The sequence below is a fragment of the Alligator sinensis genome, unplaced genomic scaffold (assembly GCF_000455745.1).
Source record: "Alligator sinensis unplaced genomic scaffold, ASM45574v1 scaffold499_1, whole genome shotgun sequence".
Lineage (NCBI taxonomy): Eukaryota > Metazoa > Chordata > Crocodylia > Alligatoridae > Alligator > Alligator sinensis.
The window spans coordinates 3,214,144-3,234,238 of NW_005841864.1; the positions used below are offsets into that span (position 1 = coordinate 3,214,144).

Below are 20,095 nucleotides of genomic sequence, written 5' to 3' on the forward strand. Positions count from 1 at the left end.
ATCTGGACCCACCGCTTTACATTATTTTAAATACACAACTCCACTATACTATGTTTACCTGTGACTCAGTCCAGCAAATCCCTTGGTCTTTCCTTCTTAGACATCTCAGACATCAAAGGGTCCAACTTCAGCTTTGCTCATCTCCCAAAAATCTCTCTTCCTTCCAGAAAACTTAAACAGCGAACCCATAATTACCCCCAGTGCTCAGTTCCCATTACCAAACTTGTTAACTTGTTCCATCTTATTTTATGGATCCTGAGCAGTAATCCCTAGGTATTTCCTGTCTCCTTAGGCACAACATCATGTTTGGCTAGATCCCAAATAGTATGCTAATGTTTCCTAATGTGCCTCTTAAATCTTGATCCCCAGATCCCTTCTTTTCTATCTCTTTTATTTAGGTTCCTTGTAGCTTACTACCTTACTTGAGACTCATTGTTACTGTTACATTGCATTTTTTTCAATTTATGTTTCACTTCACATTTAATCACATCCAACTCAACCTGATGAAACTGGATGGGATGATGACACGGTAGGACATCCTGGACAATAATCATTCATGCTTTTACAAATACAGGTACAGAATTAAACACACTGTTATGGGTTACAGAGCAAATGTATTTTTAATACAATGTGCACATTCCCCAAACTATAAATTAAAGCCCTTGCATTGTAGTGGGTAATTTAATTAATTTACATAAAACTGTCCTCCCCACCAAAACACATTTAAATTATAGACTGTTTAAATATTAATCAACTTACATCTCTTCCATGAATGCCTTCTTGTCCTGGTTCTCCTTTATCCCCCTTTTCACCCTAGGAGAATGAATATATATTTTAGTTTTCTATACAAAAATTACATTCAATTGGAAAACCATGTTTTGGATAAAAACATATTTCATAAATATCTCTCTATATCATACTATCTAGACTGTATTAAGAGCACAGGCAAAGCTATTTCCTATACACTAGGAGAAGTATCATAAAACAAAATTAAAAGCCTGGCCCTGCATAAGTGTCCTAGAAGCTGGTGCTCCTTACCTTTTCAAGGAATATTAAACAGCCAGAGGAAAAACCATGTACTTATATTTGTCACACTGCACCCACAAAAATAGGGATGGTGAAAAAATTAAAAGAAACAGAATGATTAGGATACAGTCTTTTCTCTGGAACTGGGAATTGACACCAACTCATTATCGTAGCTAAAATGGTTTGTGTACCGATGCTGGGTTTGACTAAAAATATATGTGTGACTTCTACAGAACTGAAGTAAATTGCTTCCCTCTGCCCCACTGTAAAATCCATGGTTTATTATTGTAATCTAATATTTTTAACTACACAGAAAAAACTTATAAAAGCAAGAGGTTGCACTCAGGTAAAGAAAAAGTATTTATGATTCTCCTGCACACCCTGTCAAATCGCCATCATGACAATTAGTAGAAGCCCTACATGTAAATATGCAAAGTGTACATTCCAGAGAAATAATTCTAAGTGTGGTTTAGAACTTTTACAGGCAGATGGTTTACAGGATTTTTATAGGAACAATACAAAAGATTGGGACTACATTTTTATGCCATACCAAATTGCTCCATGAAATTTGAATTTCAGTTTGAATTTCTTATCATTTAAAAATAAAGTATACAGTATAAAGATACTATGTCTACTAAGTAATACAAAATTCAAGCTGTCTATTAGCCATCCAAAGATCTCTGACAAATACTGATGATGTAAAAAAGACAAGCTCTAAGAAAGGGTCTATCAGGGCCACAACTCCATAAATATTTGTACAATGCTGGCAAAATAATTACCCTGATATAGACATTTATTTGTTACTGTAATATAATTATTAAATATGAATAATAAGAACAGCAAACTTCCACTTTCCTATTATGGTACTTGTTGAGAATAGTGTCCACAATGACCTTAATGCAACTATTTATTGATGCCTATTGTTGCATATTGTACTGTCATCTCAGTTATCTCAAGGGGACTACATTGATATGAGCAGTAACTATTCATTATGTCAGAATATTATTTATAATTCTGTTATCTAAATGATATAGAACTGAGATCATTCAGTTAATTCCATTTGTGACATAACCCTGATTCAAAGCTACTCCTCCAGTGGCAATAACAGAGAGCATTTAATCTAATAATAGAAGATCATGTTTGCAAAGAAAGTTTCTCTTAGCCTTCTTAAACAGCTAAAGCTTACAAATAAATTAGCATCCACAAGACCATGAGTGTAATGGTCCCATACACAAACGGCCTTAGGTAGTTCCTTGTTGTAACTCTAGTACATCTAATTCACAACAAACATAACGTTATATATTAGCCCATATTATTCATTCAAGTCTTTTCCTCAAGTATTCTCTCATCCTTTTATATCTGGCAAAAAATACAATTTAAACTGGAGACTATCACATACTCATTGAAAAAAAGTCCTAAGAACAACAAAACTTTCTACAAAGGTTCAAAATCCTCCATAAAATGCTTATTTTGGTATATTTGGACTATTGGTTAAGTTCCTTTTTCTCTCTCTACCATAGATACTGCTGTCTTGAACACTTCCATTGACAAGCAACTTAAAATGTAGCAGTTAAAAGCCCAAACTGCCTGCTGTTTTTTAAATATCTCAAGTAAGACTATAGAAGAAAATGAAATAAGAAATCTTTTCAGTTTGTATCTGTCTGACGGACTGAGGATTTTACCATCTTTCAACTCACATAAGCCAAGTCATCATTATAGTCTGACAATATTTCCAAAACTACAATAATGTATTTGCAATAATATCTTGTTCCTATAGTTGAATTATTTTAACATCTCAATTTCTATTATTTTTAGGAGATTTAAAAATCGGACTAATTTAAAGATTTTTTCATGGTTTTTCTTTATCTGTTTACAAATTCTATTTACGTGGAAAATAGGAGGAATATAAACAGTGCTGTTGGAAAAGTGATGCCATTTTGTAAAATCATGAATGTCTCTATGAGTCTGAGAATAATGAATCATTCCTTAATACTGTCAAACACCTACACTGGCAAAAACAACATACATCTAGAGGTCACCTAAAACAAGAGCTCTCCGTGTCATTTGGTTACAAAGGCTGGGTTAGGGTTTATGTTACACCATGATGCAGGCCATGAAGTACATGCCTCCTCACCCACACTCATTGCAGGCAAGTGGTGAGAGGTACAAAAAATATGCTAGTCCTTCCGATTCAAAAGACATCAGAAATTCAATAAGCTTATTGTTTCCTTAGGAAAGACAAAACCAAAGATCTTTTAGCAGTGAGACTAGGATACTTCCATATTGAAAGAGCCTTGGGCCAGCCTGCAGCAGTGTAGTACTTTCATATGAACATATATTGATTTTTCACTATATTAAAGTACTTCCAGTCAACAAAGCTATGACAAACATTGCGTGGATTGTGTCTTTTTGAAACAAGAATTCCAGTACAGCAAAGTTCCAATTCTCATCATTTCCTCTTATGTAAACTGAGCCAAACCATGCTCTTTCCTGCCGTTAGGGCAGCACATTATATAGTGCATGACTGACAGTTTTAAATGTAACCAGTCTTCAGAATTTACCACTCAAAAATGTATGGCAGGGGTTATAAATAGTCAATATTATGGGTTACCTATTAGGTTTCCAAAAGAGTGTTGAAAGCTTTCCTAAGCCTAATATTCCAGTCTGTTCAGACCATCTTCATAAACTAAATCTCACAAATTAAAGATAATTTGTGAGATTTGCAGAAACAGGACTGGAAACATTGTACCTTATTTGTTACTTAATTAAAGCTAATCCAGTGCAATATTGAATTACTTCCAGAGATTTCATTTCCTGGGTTGGATTCTGCTTTCAGTTGCACCCATGTGGATAGGGCATGTGCTGTTCATGTGAAATCTTGGACCTAATAAAGTCAATGGGAATACTCTTATCTTTAAGAGAGCCCGGAGTTGATTCATGGTCTTTTCAAGAAGCTGTAGACATGTGCGCCAATTTTTAAACCTTTCCAATTTTGCCTGAGTTAAAATTGAATCAGTTATGACAATGCTGAAAGCAACACTTTTTTACTTTACTCCTCCAGTTCTTATTTAAAATTATACAAAAGGCCATCATCATTAATGTAAATGGAAAAAATAACACTAAAAACATCCAAAAAATTAAGATATCATGTGCAACATTACCTTATCAATGTTACTTATTCTGTATTTCTAATTTCCTTGTTAAAAAACAAACCTCAATGTATTCCTGTTTGTACTGTCTGTCAAATTTCCTAAATACTCAGATTATCAATTATGGTAATGGATGAAATACTGGTGAGAAACTTTTGAAATATTCTCATTATATGATGAATTATTTTAGATCTTTAACAAAGATAGTTAAAGCTAGTTTTGCTACTACTTTATTAGAGCAGTATTTGTGATACAAAACTTCATCTCACAATTAAATGTCTTTATTACTTTCTTTTCATAATTTATAAGTTGAATCAAATTAAAAGCAATGCTTATTCTCTCTGCCAATTGTATGAATATGGCCAACTAGAAAATTTGGCTAAAAACATCCCTTAGAGCTCCGTGAGAGACAGTTGGGCCTCCATCCCAATGACCTTCTCACCAACTGAACCAGAATCTCTCTAGGAGCAGTGGGACACTATCTGCCAGAGAAGATGAAACTTGAAATCTTCACATGGTTCAAATGTTGTATGCACCACTCTGCTCAGCATTGGTGAGGCCACAGCTGGAATACTGTGTCCGGTTCTGCATGCCACACTTCAAGAAGGATGTGGAGAAGCTTGAGAGAGTCAAGAGAAGAGCCACTCGTACAATTAGAGGCCTGAAGAGCAAGCCACACGAGGAAAGGCTAACAGATATGGGACTGTTCAGCCTAGAAAAGAGAAGACTTCAGGGGGATTTTGTGGCAGCTTACACATATATCAGGGGAGAGCATCAGGGGCTAGGTGAATGACTTTTTTACCAAAGCACCCCAGGGGAAAACCAGGGACAGCGGTCATAAACTCCTAGAAGGTTTCAGTTTGGATAGAAGGAAAATCTTCATGGTTCATGTGACCAGAGTCTGGAATAGACTCCCAGCGGGGGTGGTGCAGGCACCTATCGTAGAGATCTTCAAAAGGAGACTGGATGCACACCTTGCTGGGGTTATATGACCCCAGAAGTCTTCCCTGCCCAGAGCAGGGGGGCTGGACTCAATGACCTCATGAAGTCCCTTCCAGCCCTAAACTTCGGTGATCCTGTGAATCTGTGATTCTTATCTGTTATCACTGTGCATCAATAAAATTTGCCTAGTATCAAATGGAAGAAGCTGTAGTCAGTCTGAGGGTTTCGGTCCACCCAGAATAAGGGTCATAAATCAGTGCCAACACCTCTGGCACCCTGCAACAGCTCACCAAACCCAGAGCCCATAGGCTCTTCAGCACCTCCCTGTCATTGCCACCACTACCAGTGCAATAACATACAGCCCCAGCCCCAGCCGCAGCCCACCCCACACCCACTTTGGACTAGGCTAGGGAGAATAGCTTCCTTAGTTTTGCTTGAGATGCGTGGTTGATGCCAGTGTATTGTTTACTCTGCTGACTGTAGCATCACACGGGTGGCTCATATTCATTTTATGGTCAATTATGACTCCCAGGTCCCTTTTGGACATGGTGCTAGCTAGCGTAGCACCTCTGAGCCTGTAAGTTTGTTGTGGATTTTTTCTCCCTGATGGAGCACTTTATACTTCTCGGTGTTGACCTGCATCTGGTTCTGGTCCATGCATCTAACTAATCTGACAAAGAATAATGCAGCAAGGCAAATAAAACACACCCCATTCCCCAGTCTATATCTACTAGTCCTAAGGCTGTCACAGAGGGAAGGTATGTCTGGCCAGTATCCAAGTTTCACCCTGTAGGTTTTTCTTGAATGTCAGATGTCAGCAGCTTAGAGGTTGAGAACTGAGGACCCCCCCAGTAGGGTGGGCGAGATGGGCTGGTGGTGTGCCTTCTGTCCATGGTGGCCTCAGGTTCCCACCTGGGGACCCTTTGCTGCTCTTAAATCCCTCCTTTGTATTCTTTCTCCTCTGATGACTCTTTATCTCTGGGTACCATTGACTGGTTTCCCTGTGGTTGTCATACTGTCCATCTTCTGTCCTGTCAGCATATTCCTTTGCTCCAACAAACCCATCACATGCACACATCTTAAATTGGTTATTTATTAGTGTCTTAATTTGGGCATGCCCTGGCCTCCTAATTTGGTCCATCCACCAAAACCAGACTTTGCAGCTGGTCACAGTAACCTAGCTCCAATGCAACAAACCTATATTGTGTTATGGGTACACTGTTAATGTTTTTATTTTCCCAGGATGTTTATGAACACTTATCCATTGGCTTAAGACACAGTGGCTGCCTTGAAGGCTGTGATCCATTTGTCACCAATGGAAACCATTAGAAACCAATTAACCCTTATTGTTGCCCTGGACTATTGTTCTAATGCATATCTACTCTACTTATAAGCCAATTCCTAAAAGCAGATCTCTAAATATCATTTTCTAGCCATCAAGAGGGGTGACGGGGGGACTGATGACCAGTCTGCAACAGCACCCCAAAACTGCCTATGTGGCTCATGAGCCTGGATAATTGCCCACCCTTGCTCTAAACTCTCAAAATCTTTCATTTGATATTTATTTTAACATTGTATGCACACAAAAGGAAATAAAGATACACTAAAAGAAACTGAAGTAGGAAGAGTGGATAATATTTTGTTCTTATTTCACTCATTTGGTAAAATCCTTATACTCTGTAGAATGACACCAAAAGTGAAACATCTATTCTGCTGTATGCTACAATTGCACGATATACACGAGTTAATGTAGCCAACATGAGTACTTCAAAACTTAGAACAAAAGCTATTTCAGGCTCCAAAGGATATCAGAAGTCATGTGTCATATGACTTGCAGTACTCAGCCCCTCAGAATTAAGCAACACATGTAATTTTTAAAAGAAGGATTCCACTGAATGTGTTCTCAGTCCCCTTTTCTACCTTCTCTACACCTTGTTTTTGAGTATTTTGTCTGCACACACAAAATCAACTACTATTCCTATGCAGATGAATCACAGAACTGTTTACAGCAAACTTGACTCTCTGGCCTTGACAAATATATGCTTCAGCAAGCTGATAAAAAGTCACTCCTCTGAGCCTGTCATTTTGACTCAGCCACTCCTCTTTCTGAACCTCTCCTGTGTCCTTCTTTCTCTGTTGCATTAAACAGGAGTAGTTTGGTTTAGCTGTCAAGGTGCTTCATGGCCTTTTATTCTCCACCTTCATTGTCAAAGTATTGATTTCCATCTGCAATTTTCCCTGGGCGAGGCGGCCTCCAGCAAACACTGGTTAACTTTTCAACCTAGCATCTTCATGCTTTCTCCCTGCTTCTCTGACTACTTGTAAGGAGATTCCCATAAACTTCTGCAAAGCTACCTTTTCATCCTCATTTAAAACCCTCATTAAGTCTCCTCCCTGTTGTGATGCTAACAAACAAACTTGACAATGGTTGGTTGTAATACGATAACTGCATATCAGTCTCATTGTCTTCCATTCCCATGGCTGTATCCTTAGTGTCATATGCTCTTTGGAGCAGATCATCTTTTTGGTCTCTCTTTCAAGTGTGCTTAGGACAATCAAGTTCTGATCCATGTTTAGGCCTTTTAGGTGCTACAATAATACAAATAACAAGATAAGTATCTTTAAACTGTAATCCTATGCATATCACAAATCTAATTCTACCCTCAGGTAAGTATGCTAACCTTCCATTGTCTTCAAATGAAACTGCAAGTGCTGACTCAATGGCTAAATTGAGCCCAAGGGCTTTTCTGTTTGAGTAAATCACAAGTTAAATAGAAGCTGCCTGTTTTGATGGGCATTATTTTTGCTAATATATTTTACTTTAAACCAAATATTATAAATTGATTAATTTAATTCTCAACTACAATTGTTTAATTTTTACATTGGTCATGCGTTTTAGATGGAGAGGTTACATTTATACTGCTTTAGTATTAGTGAATGAGATTTTTTTGAGACAAAGACTGGTTTCTTTTCAAGGCTGGTCTCCTAAGGTAGGCTACAAACCAATCTATTTCTGTCAACAGTTGACAAATAGCATTGCTTTCACAAAATGTGGAAGTTTTTTAGGCACCAACACCTTCACAGTGTTGGCAGGCTATCGCTATTGTTATTTAGACACCTAAAGATATTCTGCCAATGGTTAGAGCAATGTCAAATGTTTTCAATACCTGACAGACTGCTGTGCCTTTTCTGCAAAGGCTGAAACTTGCAGATCTTTCTTTGTAGTACACCCACGGAAACACTGCCACTTTCTATAGTAGGTCTAGATAGGTATCAATACTTGTAGCCCCTGTATTCTTAAGCTAAAATCATTAGTTCATCAATTTTAAAGAAATATATATCCTAGTTAAGAAAGTTGTTGGCTGCATCAAAGATCTAAAAGATCCCAATGTGTTCTAGGACCATGGACAAGAGATAAATTTGTGTCAGGATAAATGCTTTTTTCCCAGCAGGGGTTTGGGTTGTAGCCGTGTTGGTCTAAGGACATAGGCAGACAAGCTTCCTTGGGTGAATTTGATATCTTCTTTAGACCAACCCAAATGGTTGGAGAATAGTTATTAAGCAAGCTTTCGGGTTCAAAAACCCTTCATCAGGCTAAGGAAGTTTCAGCAGTTGGTGTGTGCTCTTCCTGGATGGAATGAAAAGTAAACAAGCCAGGGGCTGGGCTGGGCCCTCCTGTGAGAAATGTGCACACATATTAAGTGCACAGGCATTCAAGCAGTTTGTAGCAGAAACACCTTAGTGATTCCACCATGAAATGTTGGCTCTTGAAACAGAAACACTGCTGTTTTCTAGTACCATGTGTAAAGTCTGTTCAATTACACCAATGGGTGTCCCTACAACTCCCAGTATCCCACAGTCCTTCACTTTCCCCTCACCCCTGAAAGGAGAGTGCTGGAGAGAGAGTGGCTGGCTCCCTGATAGCCTACCCAGTGGTGAGCTGTCAGGGAGCCCTACAGGGACCCTGCTGTCATGATCATTTAAACAGCCCTGGAGAACCCTGGACCTGTCCAAATGGCAGCACTGATTCAAGTCACTGCTTGAAAACCCCAAAAGAATCCTGGGTTGCTCCAGTAACAATGCTTATTATCCTGCTTCTCTTTAATATTTCCAGGACTCTAAGGACAGTTCTCTTGCGAACCCAGAGCTATTCAAGTAGTGGCACCAATGCCCACTGCCCCTTGAACACTCCTGGAGAGACATGAAACTGTTAAAAGGGTGGTGGGAATATCCATAGTTGGTGTGAGGAGAGCAGTTCTCCTCTCTTCTGCACCCCCCTCGAGAGCAAACCAGTTTTTTTCTTTGATTTTTACTGTATTACGACTGTCAAATAATATAGCTACAATAATAAAAAAAACGTTATTTTGCGAACTGAAATATGTGTTTTCTAAAATGTTTTAATTTAATTGTTCACCAGACAGATATCAAGATGACAAAAGAAAAAAAAGCACCACTATTTATTTCTATGATTTGGCCCTGTCAAATAGGCTGTAACAATGATAGCGACCAAAACTCACAGACTAAGGAAAAATCAGTTTTCCCTAGTTCAGTGGTTCCCAATCTTGGGTTTGCAATAAAAAAATGGGGTTGTGCGCTCTCAGGGAGGGAGGCATGGGGGGGACACATGCCCCCCAGATTTGTGTGCAGGGTGGATGTGGGCTGCGCGCTGTGGGGTCAGGGCTCCCTGCCCTGCTACCCTCCCCCTGGGGCCTCTGCAGCAGAGTGGGGTGGGGAGTCTTGGTGATGGTGCTGGGAGACCCATACTGGCAACACTATTATGGAGAGATGCCCCCTGCCTGCCTGACAGTAGTGGGGGGCACAACTCCATGCTTCCACACCACTGCTGCTGGCAGGGCAGAGAGAGCCTCGCCATGGCAGCACGGCTGGCATTGGGCTCCCAGAAGCAGCACCAAGCCTCTCTGGAGTCCCATGCTAGGTCCCACCCACTGGACTGCACAGGCCCTGGGGGGAGGGCAGCAGGGTGGGGAGCAGGAAGGAAGCCTGCATCCATCCCCCCACCCCACGAGCTCTGCTTTGGCCATGCCACCTGTGGAGGAAGGCAGATGGAGCTGGGCTCTGAGCAGCTGGGGCTCAAGAACTGGTGAGGAGCAAGGGGCTGCAGGCCCTGGCCCTATAGCCCTGGCACCTGGGTCCCCCCTCTGGCAGGAGGCTGCAGATCATGAGTGACAAGCACCTGGAGGGGGTGGGGGGCTGTGGGTTGGGAGTGATGGACCATGCTTAGGAAATGGGATCATGTTAAAGAAATGGGGTCATAAATGAGATCATACTGATGAAAAGTTTGGGAAGCACTGCCCTAGTTCGTTTTACTATCCTTATTCTATCAGAAAGGATAAAGAAATCTGTATTTTAGAAAGTTGCCTGTGTCAAGTGAACCAGAGTTTTCCAGTTTTATATGATACTTATATGTGGCTGGAAGAATTTGAAAAGACATGGAGGAGATTGAAGCTACTGCTGCAGGGGGTAATGAGTCAGGAAAAGTCTTGTTATTTTCAGGCACTATGAGGTTTGTCTCTTGTGTGGGTATTTAGTGTACGTATTGGAGTTTAAGGGGAATAAGGACAACTCCATCACTAATCCAGTAATAAAACATCACCTGCCAACACATCTCCACTGCCCCCACAATTACTACACCCCACAACAGAGCCATCAGGATCCCCGGATTTTACAGCTGCACCTCCAGAAATGTAATGCATCTCATCCAATGCACCAAATGCCCTGATGGAAAATATGTAGGAGAGACCAAACAACAACTGCGCACCAGAATGAACGGACACCGGAAATCTATCAAGACAGGAATACCCAATTACCTGTGGGGGCACACACCTCACAAGAAAACCACTCTCTCTCCAATCTCTCAGTCCTGATCCTCAAGGGAAACTTGCACAACACTTCCCAGAGACGAGCCTATGAACTCCGCTTCATCAACCTCCTGCATACTAAAAATCATGGACTAAATATAGACATTGGATTTATGACACATTATAACCTTCCTGACATCTGACTCCCCAGGTATCTCTCCCTTATTCATCCCCCTTCTCTCTCTTCCCCTCCCCTCCCTCAGCCTGTCTCTCACCCATTGACTTCTCAATCCACATTTTCACTGACTACCTGTCTTGTATGCAGACCAGCCCAGCCTTTGGCTTCTTTACTTTTCATTCCATCCAGGAAGAGCACACACCAACTACTGAAACTTCCTTAGCCTGACAAAGGATTTTTGAACCTGAAAGCTTACTTAATAATTGTTTTCCAACTATTTAAGTTGGTCTAATAAAAGATATCAGATTCACCCAAAGAACCTTGTCTGCCTATGTCCTTAGACCAACACAACTACAACCTACACCCCTGTAACGGTTAACAGTGATATTTTTTCATTTTTTAAAAATTATTTGCTGATCTAGTAAAGGCAGACTTTGTCAAATTCAATTAATTTCATTTATATTATCTGAAAAATATTTTCCCAATTTTATATTTTCTCTGACCAAAGCCTCTTCAAACATTTAAAATCTTCAAATTCAATTTTAGCTGCTCCTTTTTCATGGAAGTGGATGATGTATTCCTGAAGATTACTCTTTGAAGAAGAGAAGTTTTCTATCTAACTGCCCCACTCTGAATGAAATATTTCAGGAACTTTCACAGAGGGTTTGTATTTTACAGTATGTTTTGTTTTAATTTTCCTTGTGAGCTAACTCATTACATTTTGAAATTTAAGAATTCAACTTAAAAAATCTCTGCTTGCATTAACTCTAGCAAATTAAATGTAGGCATTTCAGAAGAAAATATTGTCCTTGATATTCCTATATATTTTAGTAATAGTTTTACATGTTATAAACAAAAATAATTTTCATAATTCTTATAACTTTAAGATAATATTGATAGCAATATTAATTTGGTTATTTTTTTTTTAAGATTCTGATCACTTAAAGTATATAATTTATACCAAATTGTTTTCTATTATAATCATCAATGACATAATTTACAAGTACTACTTATTTTAATATATTTTTATTATAGATCCTACTGCCTCGTCTTCTTTCGATACCCTGTGTAACAGGAGGGAGGTCAGGGTCACCGTGCTCTCCCCTGCCGCCTCCTTTTCCGTGTCAAGTTGCTGATTAGCACCCTCCAATTCTCGCCCGCCACGACTTTGATCTTATATATTTTATAGGGAGGCTGCCCTTCGTCTGGTTGTCCACAGTTCTCCTGCTATCTCTAGTTCCTCTCCGGTATTGAGTATTCTGTACGCTCCCGCCTTATGAGCTATGCGTGGCTCCAACCACCCCTGTACCACGCCCCAAGCCTCGTAGATGTGCCTAGGTCTCTCTCTCACTGTGCCCTCTCTAGCACTCGGGCTCTCCGCAGTCCTCTCCCTCTCTCCCTCTCTCTCTCTCTCTCTCTCTCTCTCTCTCTCTCGGCCTTCTCAGTAATGTTGCCCTCTCTCAGGGCTCACCACGTACACACTGGGGCTTCTCAGCAACAACCCTTTCTCCGGGGCTTCTCAGCTGCCCCTCTCTGGGGCTGGGGGCTTTGCACCCCAAATGCTGCACCCTTGCTGGTGCTGGGGTTCCCACACTGCTGTGGGCCCCTATGAGGCCTCCTCCAACCCCTGATAGCCTCACCCAAACCACCGGTAAGAAACACCAACACGAACACAAGCCCCTGGGCTATAACACAAACAGAAGCCGCCCGACTATAATCACGCTCAAGCCTACTGGGGTTTCTTCATCCCGCAGCAATGTCAGACGTTGCTCCTGCCTCCGGCTTCTCCTCTCTTTCATGACCAAGAGCTCCTTCCTCCTTGGCTGCTGGTAGGGAACTGCCTCCTGACTTTGATTTACATAGGAGCCAGGCCCTGCCCTTTCCTTCAGCTGGCTAGGCAGGCGGGGATCATTAGTTCCCTCCAGTTACCTCAGCAACCTGCACCTGAGGAGTTATCCCAGCTCTCTCAGTAGCAGGCACCTTAGTGCCCTGCTACACCCTGTCAACACTTTCCCTCCTAATACTGAATAATCTTCACAACAGTGAAGCAATACCCACTGGCAGTAGCAGCTGCAGTATACTGCTGGCTTCCCTGTGGTGGAACCCTGCCAATCCAATCTAACAGCATAGCGTGGATCAGCACTTCCAACCAAGAGAGAACTCCTTCGATCCTGAAAGAGAAAGGAGACTCTCACTTTATTTGGTTTGTTAACTTAAAGCAATAAATTGCACTTGCCAACTAGGATTCAGTTATGCTTGATTCATGTTATTGCAAAACATTCTCCACTGCAAAACCTCCGTCTCAACTTAAAATGGCTGGTAAACAAAAAAAATTGTTTTAATAAATGTAATACATAAAATGGAAAGCACTGATTGTAATTAGACCTGACATATAATTTATTATATATATATTATTTATTATTATATTTCATTAGTTAGATAACCTCACAGGTCAGCTAAAGAGTTGAAAATTAGTGTGTTTTGATTCATAGCATAGACCTCCACTCAAGGAACTAAATGTGTGGCTGGTCCCCTTTATTTGGACTAGAGGTATGGAGAAGCAAGCAACAAATATTTTGCTCATGGCTTAAACAAACTATTTAGATCAGGGGTTGGCAACCTTTTACTACTGCAGGCTGTTGCTTGCTATCCAGCCCCTGCCATGGACCATAGATCTCTGAACCACCTATCTATTTGCAAATGCTGTGGAAAGACTACAAAATGAAGCAAGTGGTAGGATCTTTGGGGACACCTCCTCTGTTGCCTTGGTGGGAGCAGAGAGAATAAACTGAACACAGCAGGAAGCATAAGTGTTGACTTTTACTTTTGCTGAGGACAGGGAGGCATTAAGATGATTCACATGTGGAAAGTTTTATGCATTTCAGGTGACAGCCCTCTTCCTGAGGGGGGCCAGAGCCCTTGGGCCCCCACATATTTGGCACCTTTGGCAGGAAGGAGAGACCAGGTGACACCCCCTCTGCTGCTCAGGATGGAGCATGCAGCTGATTTCCTGAGCTACTACAGGCTAGATCCAATCACTTCACAGGCCAGATCCAGCCCATAGGCCATAGGTTACCAACCTTTTATTTAAACAGTTGAGGAACACTGGGAATCAGGAATCTTGGGTTCCAGTCCTCATTCTGGAGAGGAGGGATATCACCAACAGTCCATCCAACTACATGGATTTGGCACTTCCATTATGAAAAGCAGTGTAGTCAAACTAGAAACTTTGGTTCTATTCCCAGCTTAGTGCAGACTCCAAATTACAATAACTGTCAAATAGGTGAATATTTGCATCTTGCCTTTCTTTTTGGTTTTAAGTGTGAGAACTTACCAAAAGGTGTGAAAGTAAATATCAGACAGTAAAGATCTAAGCTAAAACTCAGGATTTCTCAAAGCCAAAGTCAGAAGAAATGTGGTGGCAACTACTATTGCATCTCTGGCTACATCTGCACAATGCAATGCATGCTGCGCAGATACAAATAGGACAGCTCTAAAAAAGCTAGTTCAGGTAAGGGTACAGCAATGTTAGTATGATGTCTTGACTAATATATTCTGTAGGGCTTAACAAGCACTCTTAGACCTCTCCCTCCCAGCCCTGGGAAAGCTGCCACCAAAATAAACCATACCCACACACTTCCTGTAGGGAAGTGTGTTGCACCAGGGAGTGACAACTAAGCAGCATAAACATCTTGATTTTGAAGGCAGAATGCAAGGTTCTTTGGGTAGATGTAATATCTTTTATTAGATCAATCGAGCAGTTGGAAAAAAGTTCTCTGCAAGCTTTCAGGCACAATCACCCTTCTTCAGGCATAGGAAGTCTCTGCTGTTCTGAGACTCCAAACAATGAAAGAAACTAAAAGTGTGACAGGATGTTCTCTCTTCTCTCTTGGAGTCTCAGGGCATGTGTGGATGAAATGGGGGCCCTAAATTGAAGCAGTGGGTTTTTAAAGCAACACTTAAATTTAGGGCCAAGTAAACCCCCATGTCGTACACACACCATGCCTCTCCCGTGGCGGGGAGGAGAGAGTGAGCTGCCGGTGGGAGGAGCAGTCCCTGGGCTGTGGGGGGTGCTGGTGCTTCCTTCCATGGCAGCAGCAACACCCACCCAGGTGGCACGGGCCCTCAGGCACCCAGCTCGGGTGGTCCTGGGTGGGCACTGTAGCTACGGAGGGAACCACCAGCCTCCCTCCACAGCTCAGGCACGCAGGCAGGATCCAGGGGAAAAAAAACCCCAAAAAGATCAGGTTCACCACTTTTTTTTTTCCCCTTGGGCAGAGCTTGCCTTCCCAGGCTACTGCCAGGCTGCCTGCAGGGCTTTCTGCAGAGCCCGTGAGTTGCACCGAGCCCAGTGCTTGCCCAGGCAGCAAACTAAAACTCCTCAGAGTTTTAGTTTGTTGTGCCCCAAGTCATTTAAGGCTCATTACGCCGCTGAATTTCCTACAGCAGCTAGACTTACTGCACAATATGTTGCCGACGACACGACACCAACACCATTAAAGCGCTGCAAAAGCATTTAACCCATTTTAAAGTGTTGTGCACACATACCCCTCATTTTGTCTACACATGGCCTCAGAACAGCACAGACTTCCTATGCCTGAAGTAGGCTGATTGCGCTCGAAAGTTTGCAAATAACTTTTTTCCAACTACTCATTTGGTCTAATAAAAGATAGCACATCTACAGTAAGACGGATTGCAAATTGGCTGAAGGGTCGTACTCAGAGGGTAGTGGTGGATGGGTCTTTTTCGACCTGGAGGGAAGTGGGCAGTGGAGTCTACCAGGGCTCAGTCCTTGAGCCCGCACTGTTTAATTTCTTTATTAGTGACTTGAACGACAGGGTAAAAAGCAGCCTGTTTAAATTTGCTGATGATACCAAGATTTGGGGCGAGGTGGGCATGCTAGTAGGGAAGGAGAGATTACAGCAGGACCTGAACAGGTTACAGGGGTGGGCTAATGAAAATAGGATGGGTTTCAATATTGACAAGTGCAGGGTGCTGCACTTGGGCAGTGAGAACTAGCAGCACACTTATAAGCTGGGAAACTCCCTTCTCGAGAGCACAGTGGCAGAAAGAGATCTTGGAGTCATTATTGACTCCAAGATGAACATGGGCCGACAATGGGAGGTCACGGTCAGTAGGGCTAACTGTACCTTGTTGTGCATCCACAGATGCATCTCAAGCAGGGCCAAGGAGGTGATCCTCCCCCTCTATGCGACACTGGTCAGGCCACAGCTGGAGTACTGTGTTCAGTTCTGGGTGCCACACTTCAGGAGGGATGTGGACAGCATTGAGAGGGTCCAGAGGAGTGCCACACACATGATCCAGGGACAGCAGGGCAGACCCTAAGAAGAGAGGCTACAGGACCTTAATCTGTTCAGCCTTCACAAGAGAAGGCTGAGGGGGGACCTGGTGGCCGTCTATAAACTCACCAGGGGGGACCAGCAGGGTTCGGGAGAGACCCTGTTCCCCCTAGCGTCCCCCAGGGTAACAAGGAATAATGGCCACAAATTGTTAGAGAGTAGGTTTAGACTAGACATCCGAAGGCACTACTTCACAATCAGGGCGGCTAGGATCTGGAACCAACTTCCTAGGGAAGTGGTGATGGCTCCTACCCTGGGGGGCTTTAAGAGGAGGCTTGATGTCTATCTGGCTGGAGTCATTTGAGCCCTTTTTCTCTCCTGCCCAGGGCAGGGGGGTCAGACTTGATGATATGTGAGGTCCCTTCCAACCCTACTTCTATGAATCTATGAATCTACCCAAAGAATCTTGCCTGTCTTAAACCGTATGTAGCAGTTTTATAGATGCAACTGTTGGAATACCTCTTAAACAGCTGAGATATCATGTACCCTAGCAGAATGGACTATGGTGCATCTTATTTAGCTAATTCACAGCAGAGCTTAATACACCCTGAAAATCTTTGGGTAGAAATGGGAGGGGGCCTTTTATCCTCTTGGCAAAAAGATAAGAAGAGCTAAGGATGAAAACTATGGTTATGCTGTATGTTAAAGGTTAAGACCTCAAGAGTATTCTGCTTTCCCTCAGTGCAGCTGTAATGAGGTCTAGAAAAACTGTAGATGATTTAAATCAAGTTACGCATCTACATTCTGACACTATTATTGTAGAAACAGTGGCCTAGTAGATACATTGTCAAATCAGAGAACAAGAGAGACTGACCATAAGTGTCCTGCTCTTCCCAAAACTTCTTGCTGATGTGACTGACTGCTGCAAGAGCAGATTTTCACAGATAGCTGTCATGGAGTCAAATAGGGGACTCGGGAGACCTACGTTAAGGTCCTCTTTGGAGGTCGGTTACCCTAGAGATGGAAAGAGGGAACTGGCAGCAGCTTGAGGTGCAGTTCCCCCCAAATCCCTGCACTGATCTTCTTGAAACTTGGCATGCTTCATGGCCTCACCAGGGGCTACCAACCCTGCAGGTGGAGCTTGGGGAACCCCAGCAGCGGGAGGTTCACCTCTAGGAACACCAGCTGCTCTACCGAAGTAGGATCAAAGCAGGTGTGGTGGGGTGTCACAACATCCCCAGTAATGCTGAACACCCTCTCACTTGGAACACTGGTCAGTGGATAGGACAGGTGTTGCCGGGCAACCGTGACCAGAGCCTGCCACATCTGCTGTGGTTTGCCAAGTAGGCCAAGTGGTCACAGTCCAGTGGCTCCCTGTGGTGTAACACAGATGTGACAGGAGTTTTGCTTTCAAGAATTTGGGGTGTGGTTCCCCCCAAACCCTTCTACCTATCTTCTTGAAACTTGGCAGGCTTCATGCTCTCAGCAGAGGCTATCAACCCTGCAAGTTGCACCCAAATCAGAGATAAAACAACAAAGTTATAGATATTTCATTGATTATATTTCAAGTTATAGATATAGCCTATAGCTGGATCTCTGAAGCAGCTCCGAAGCTTCGGAGCTGCTTGGGCTGGACTGAAGTGGCAAACCAATCTGGAGCTCCTGATCGGATTGCTGCCATCCGAAGCAGACGGATCTGAAGCCAGATCGAATACCTGCCTACTGACACAGGCCTAATAGATGGCTATAACTTGTACAGGAAGGATCATGTTACAAGAAAGGGTGGGGGTGTAGCTCTCCATGTGAAGGACAAGTATACTTCCCTACAAGCGGAGACTAGCACCTAAGGAAAGCCCCTTGAGACCCTCTGGGTTAGAATACAATGGGAACGTGGTGAAGGGGATATAACTGTAAGAGTTTATTATACACCTCCTAACCAGGAGGAAGAGCTTGACCATGAATTTGCTAGGGAACTGGCAGAGGCTACATGCTCTTGGTGCATGGTTGTCATGAGAGACTGCAACCACCCTGATATCTCATGGGAAGAGCACTGAGCCAAATCTGATCGGTCATAAAGCTTCCTCATTTGCATTAACGAGCTCTAGTTGACTCAAGAAGTCTATAAGCCAACAAGAGGTAAGGCACTGCTAGACCTGATACTAGCCAAAGGGGATGATCTAGTCAGTGACCTGAGAATTGAACAGAAGCTTGGAGACAGTGATCACAAGTTGATCATTTTCTCTATCCGTTGCAAAGCTGGCAAATCAGTCAGCAATGTAGAAATCCTCGACTTTAGGAAAGCTGACTTTCACAAGCTCAGGAGGCTGGTTGTCGAGGCCCTGAGAGGCCATGATCTGACAGGGAGGGGAGTCCACAATGAGTGGTCGGTCCTTAAGGATGTGATCCTAAAAGCACAAGAGAAGACCATTCTGGCCTGTAGGAAAGGTAGCAAAAGGGCTGGGTGACCCCCTTGGCTAAACAGGAAACTCATGGACCTCCTGCATCTGAAAAGAGAAGCTTATAAAGGATGGAAGTCAGGAAATACCACTAAGGAGTAGTATTCAGCATTGGCCCACTCCTGTAGGAAGCAAACTAGGAAAGCCAAGGCTGAAACCGAACTCAGACTGGATATGGGAATCAAGGACAATAAAAAGTCCTTCTCCAGATATGTGGGAAGTCAAAAAAAAAAACAACCAAGGGTAACACTGGACCCTTGCTAAACCAAATGGAGCAGCTGACAACCAACACCCAGGAAAAAGCTAGTTTCCTTAATGATTACTTTGCGTCGGTTTTCCACCAGCCCAAGGGGGTCACCCTGCCTGACAAATGCAGGATTACCAGGGTAAGGGCAAACATACACCCATAATTGGCGAAGATCTTGTGAGGGAATTCCTTGAGAGGCTGGACATCCACAAATCAGCTGGCCCGGATGCAATGCACCCAAGAGTGCTAAAGGAGCTGGCTGATATCATAGCATGGCCAATGGCAAGGATATTTGAGAACTTGTGGTACTCTGGAGAGGTTCCTAAAGATTGGAAGAGAGCCAATGCGGTGCTTATCTTCAAGAAAGGGAGGAAGAAAGATCCAGGGAACTACAGAGCAATCAGTTTGACCTCAATCCCTGGAAAGATCTTGGAAAAAACATCAGAGAAGCCATTAACAACAGTCTAACATTCTGAGAGTTAGCCAAAATAGCTTTGTTGTGGGTAGGTCTTGCCTGACCACCTCATTTCCTTCTATCACCAGGTGACACATCGCCAAGACAAAGGAGAAGACTTTGATATCATATATTTGGACTTCAAAAAAGCCTTTGACTTGGTCTGTCATTAAGTCCTCATGGTAAAATTGGGGACCTAAAGTCTCCATAACCCTATGGTCTGATGGCTGGAGAACGGGCTCCAGAAAGTGATAGGCAATGGAACTGAATCAAGATGGTGCATGGTGACCAGTGGCATCCCCCAGGATTCCATAGTTGAACTAGTACTCTTTAATCTATATATAAAAAGGGCTTAGTCCATCTACCTGTGTCTGTCTGGCTGCCCATAATGCTCTTGGGGGGTGTGGCTGCAGCCAGTGCTGCATCAAGAATAGTATGGATGTGGAGCGGCAGCAGTGGGGTGGTAGATGGCAGTGGCCACCCAGTGCGCCCATGCTGGGGGGGAGGGGGTGTGCAGAATGGGG

General features: G+C 42.8%; 1 protein-coding gene across 12 annotated transcripts in view; it reads right to left on the minus strand.

Annotated features, from left to right (window-relative positions):
* Window positions 1-20,095, minus strand: part of COL19A1 (collagen type XIX alpha 1 chain) — a 402,210-nt gene that overhangs the window by 267,363 nt on the left and 114,752 nt on the right. For all 12 annotated transcript variants that reach the window (XM_025191070.1, XM_025191112.1, XM_025191107.1 and 9 more), the window contains exon 13: window positions 760-813. In XM_025191070.1, the coding sequence (XP_025046855.1) occupies window positions 760-813 (54 nt within the window). The remainder of the gene's footprint in view (window positions 1-759; window positions 814-20,095) is intronic.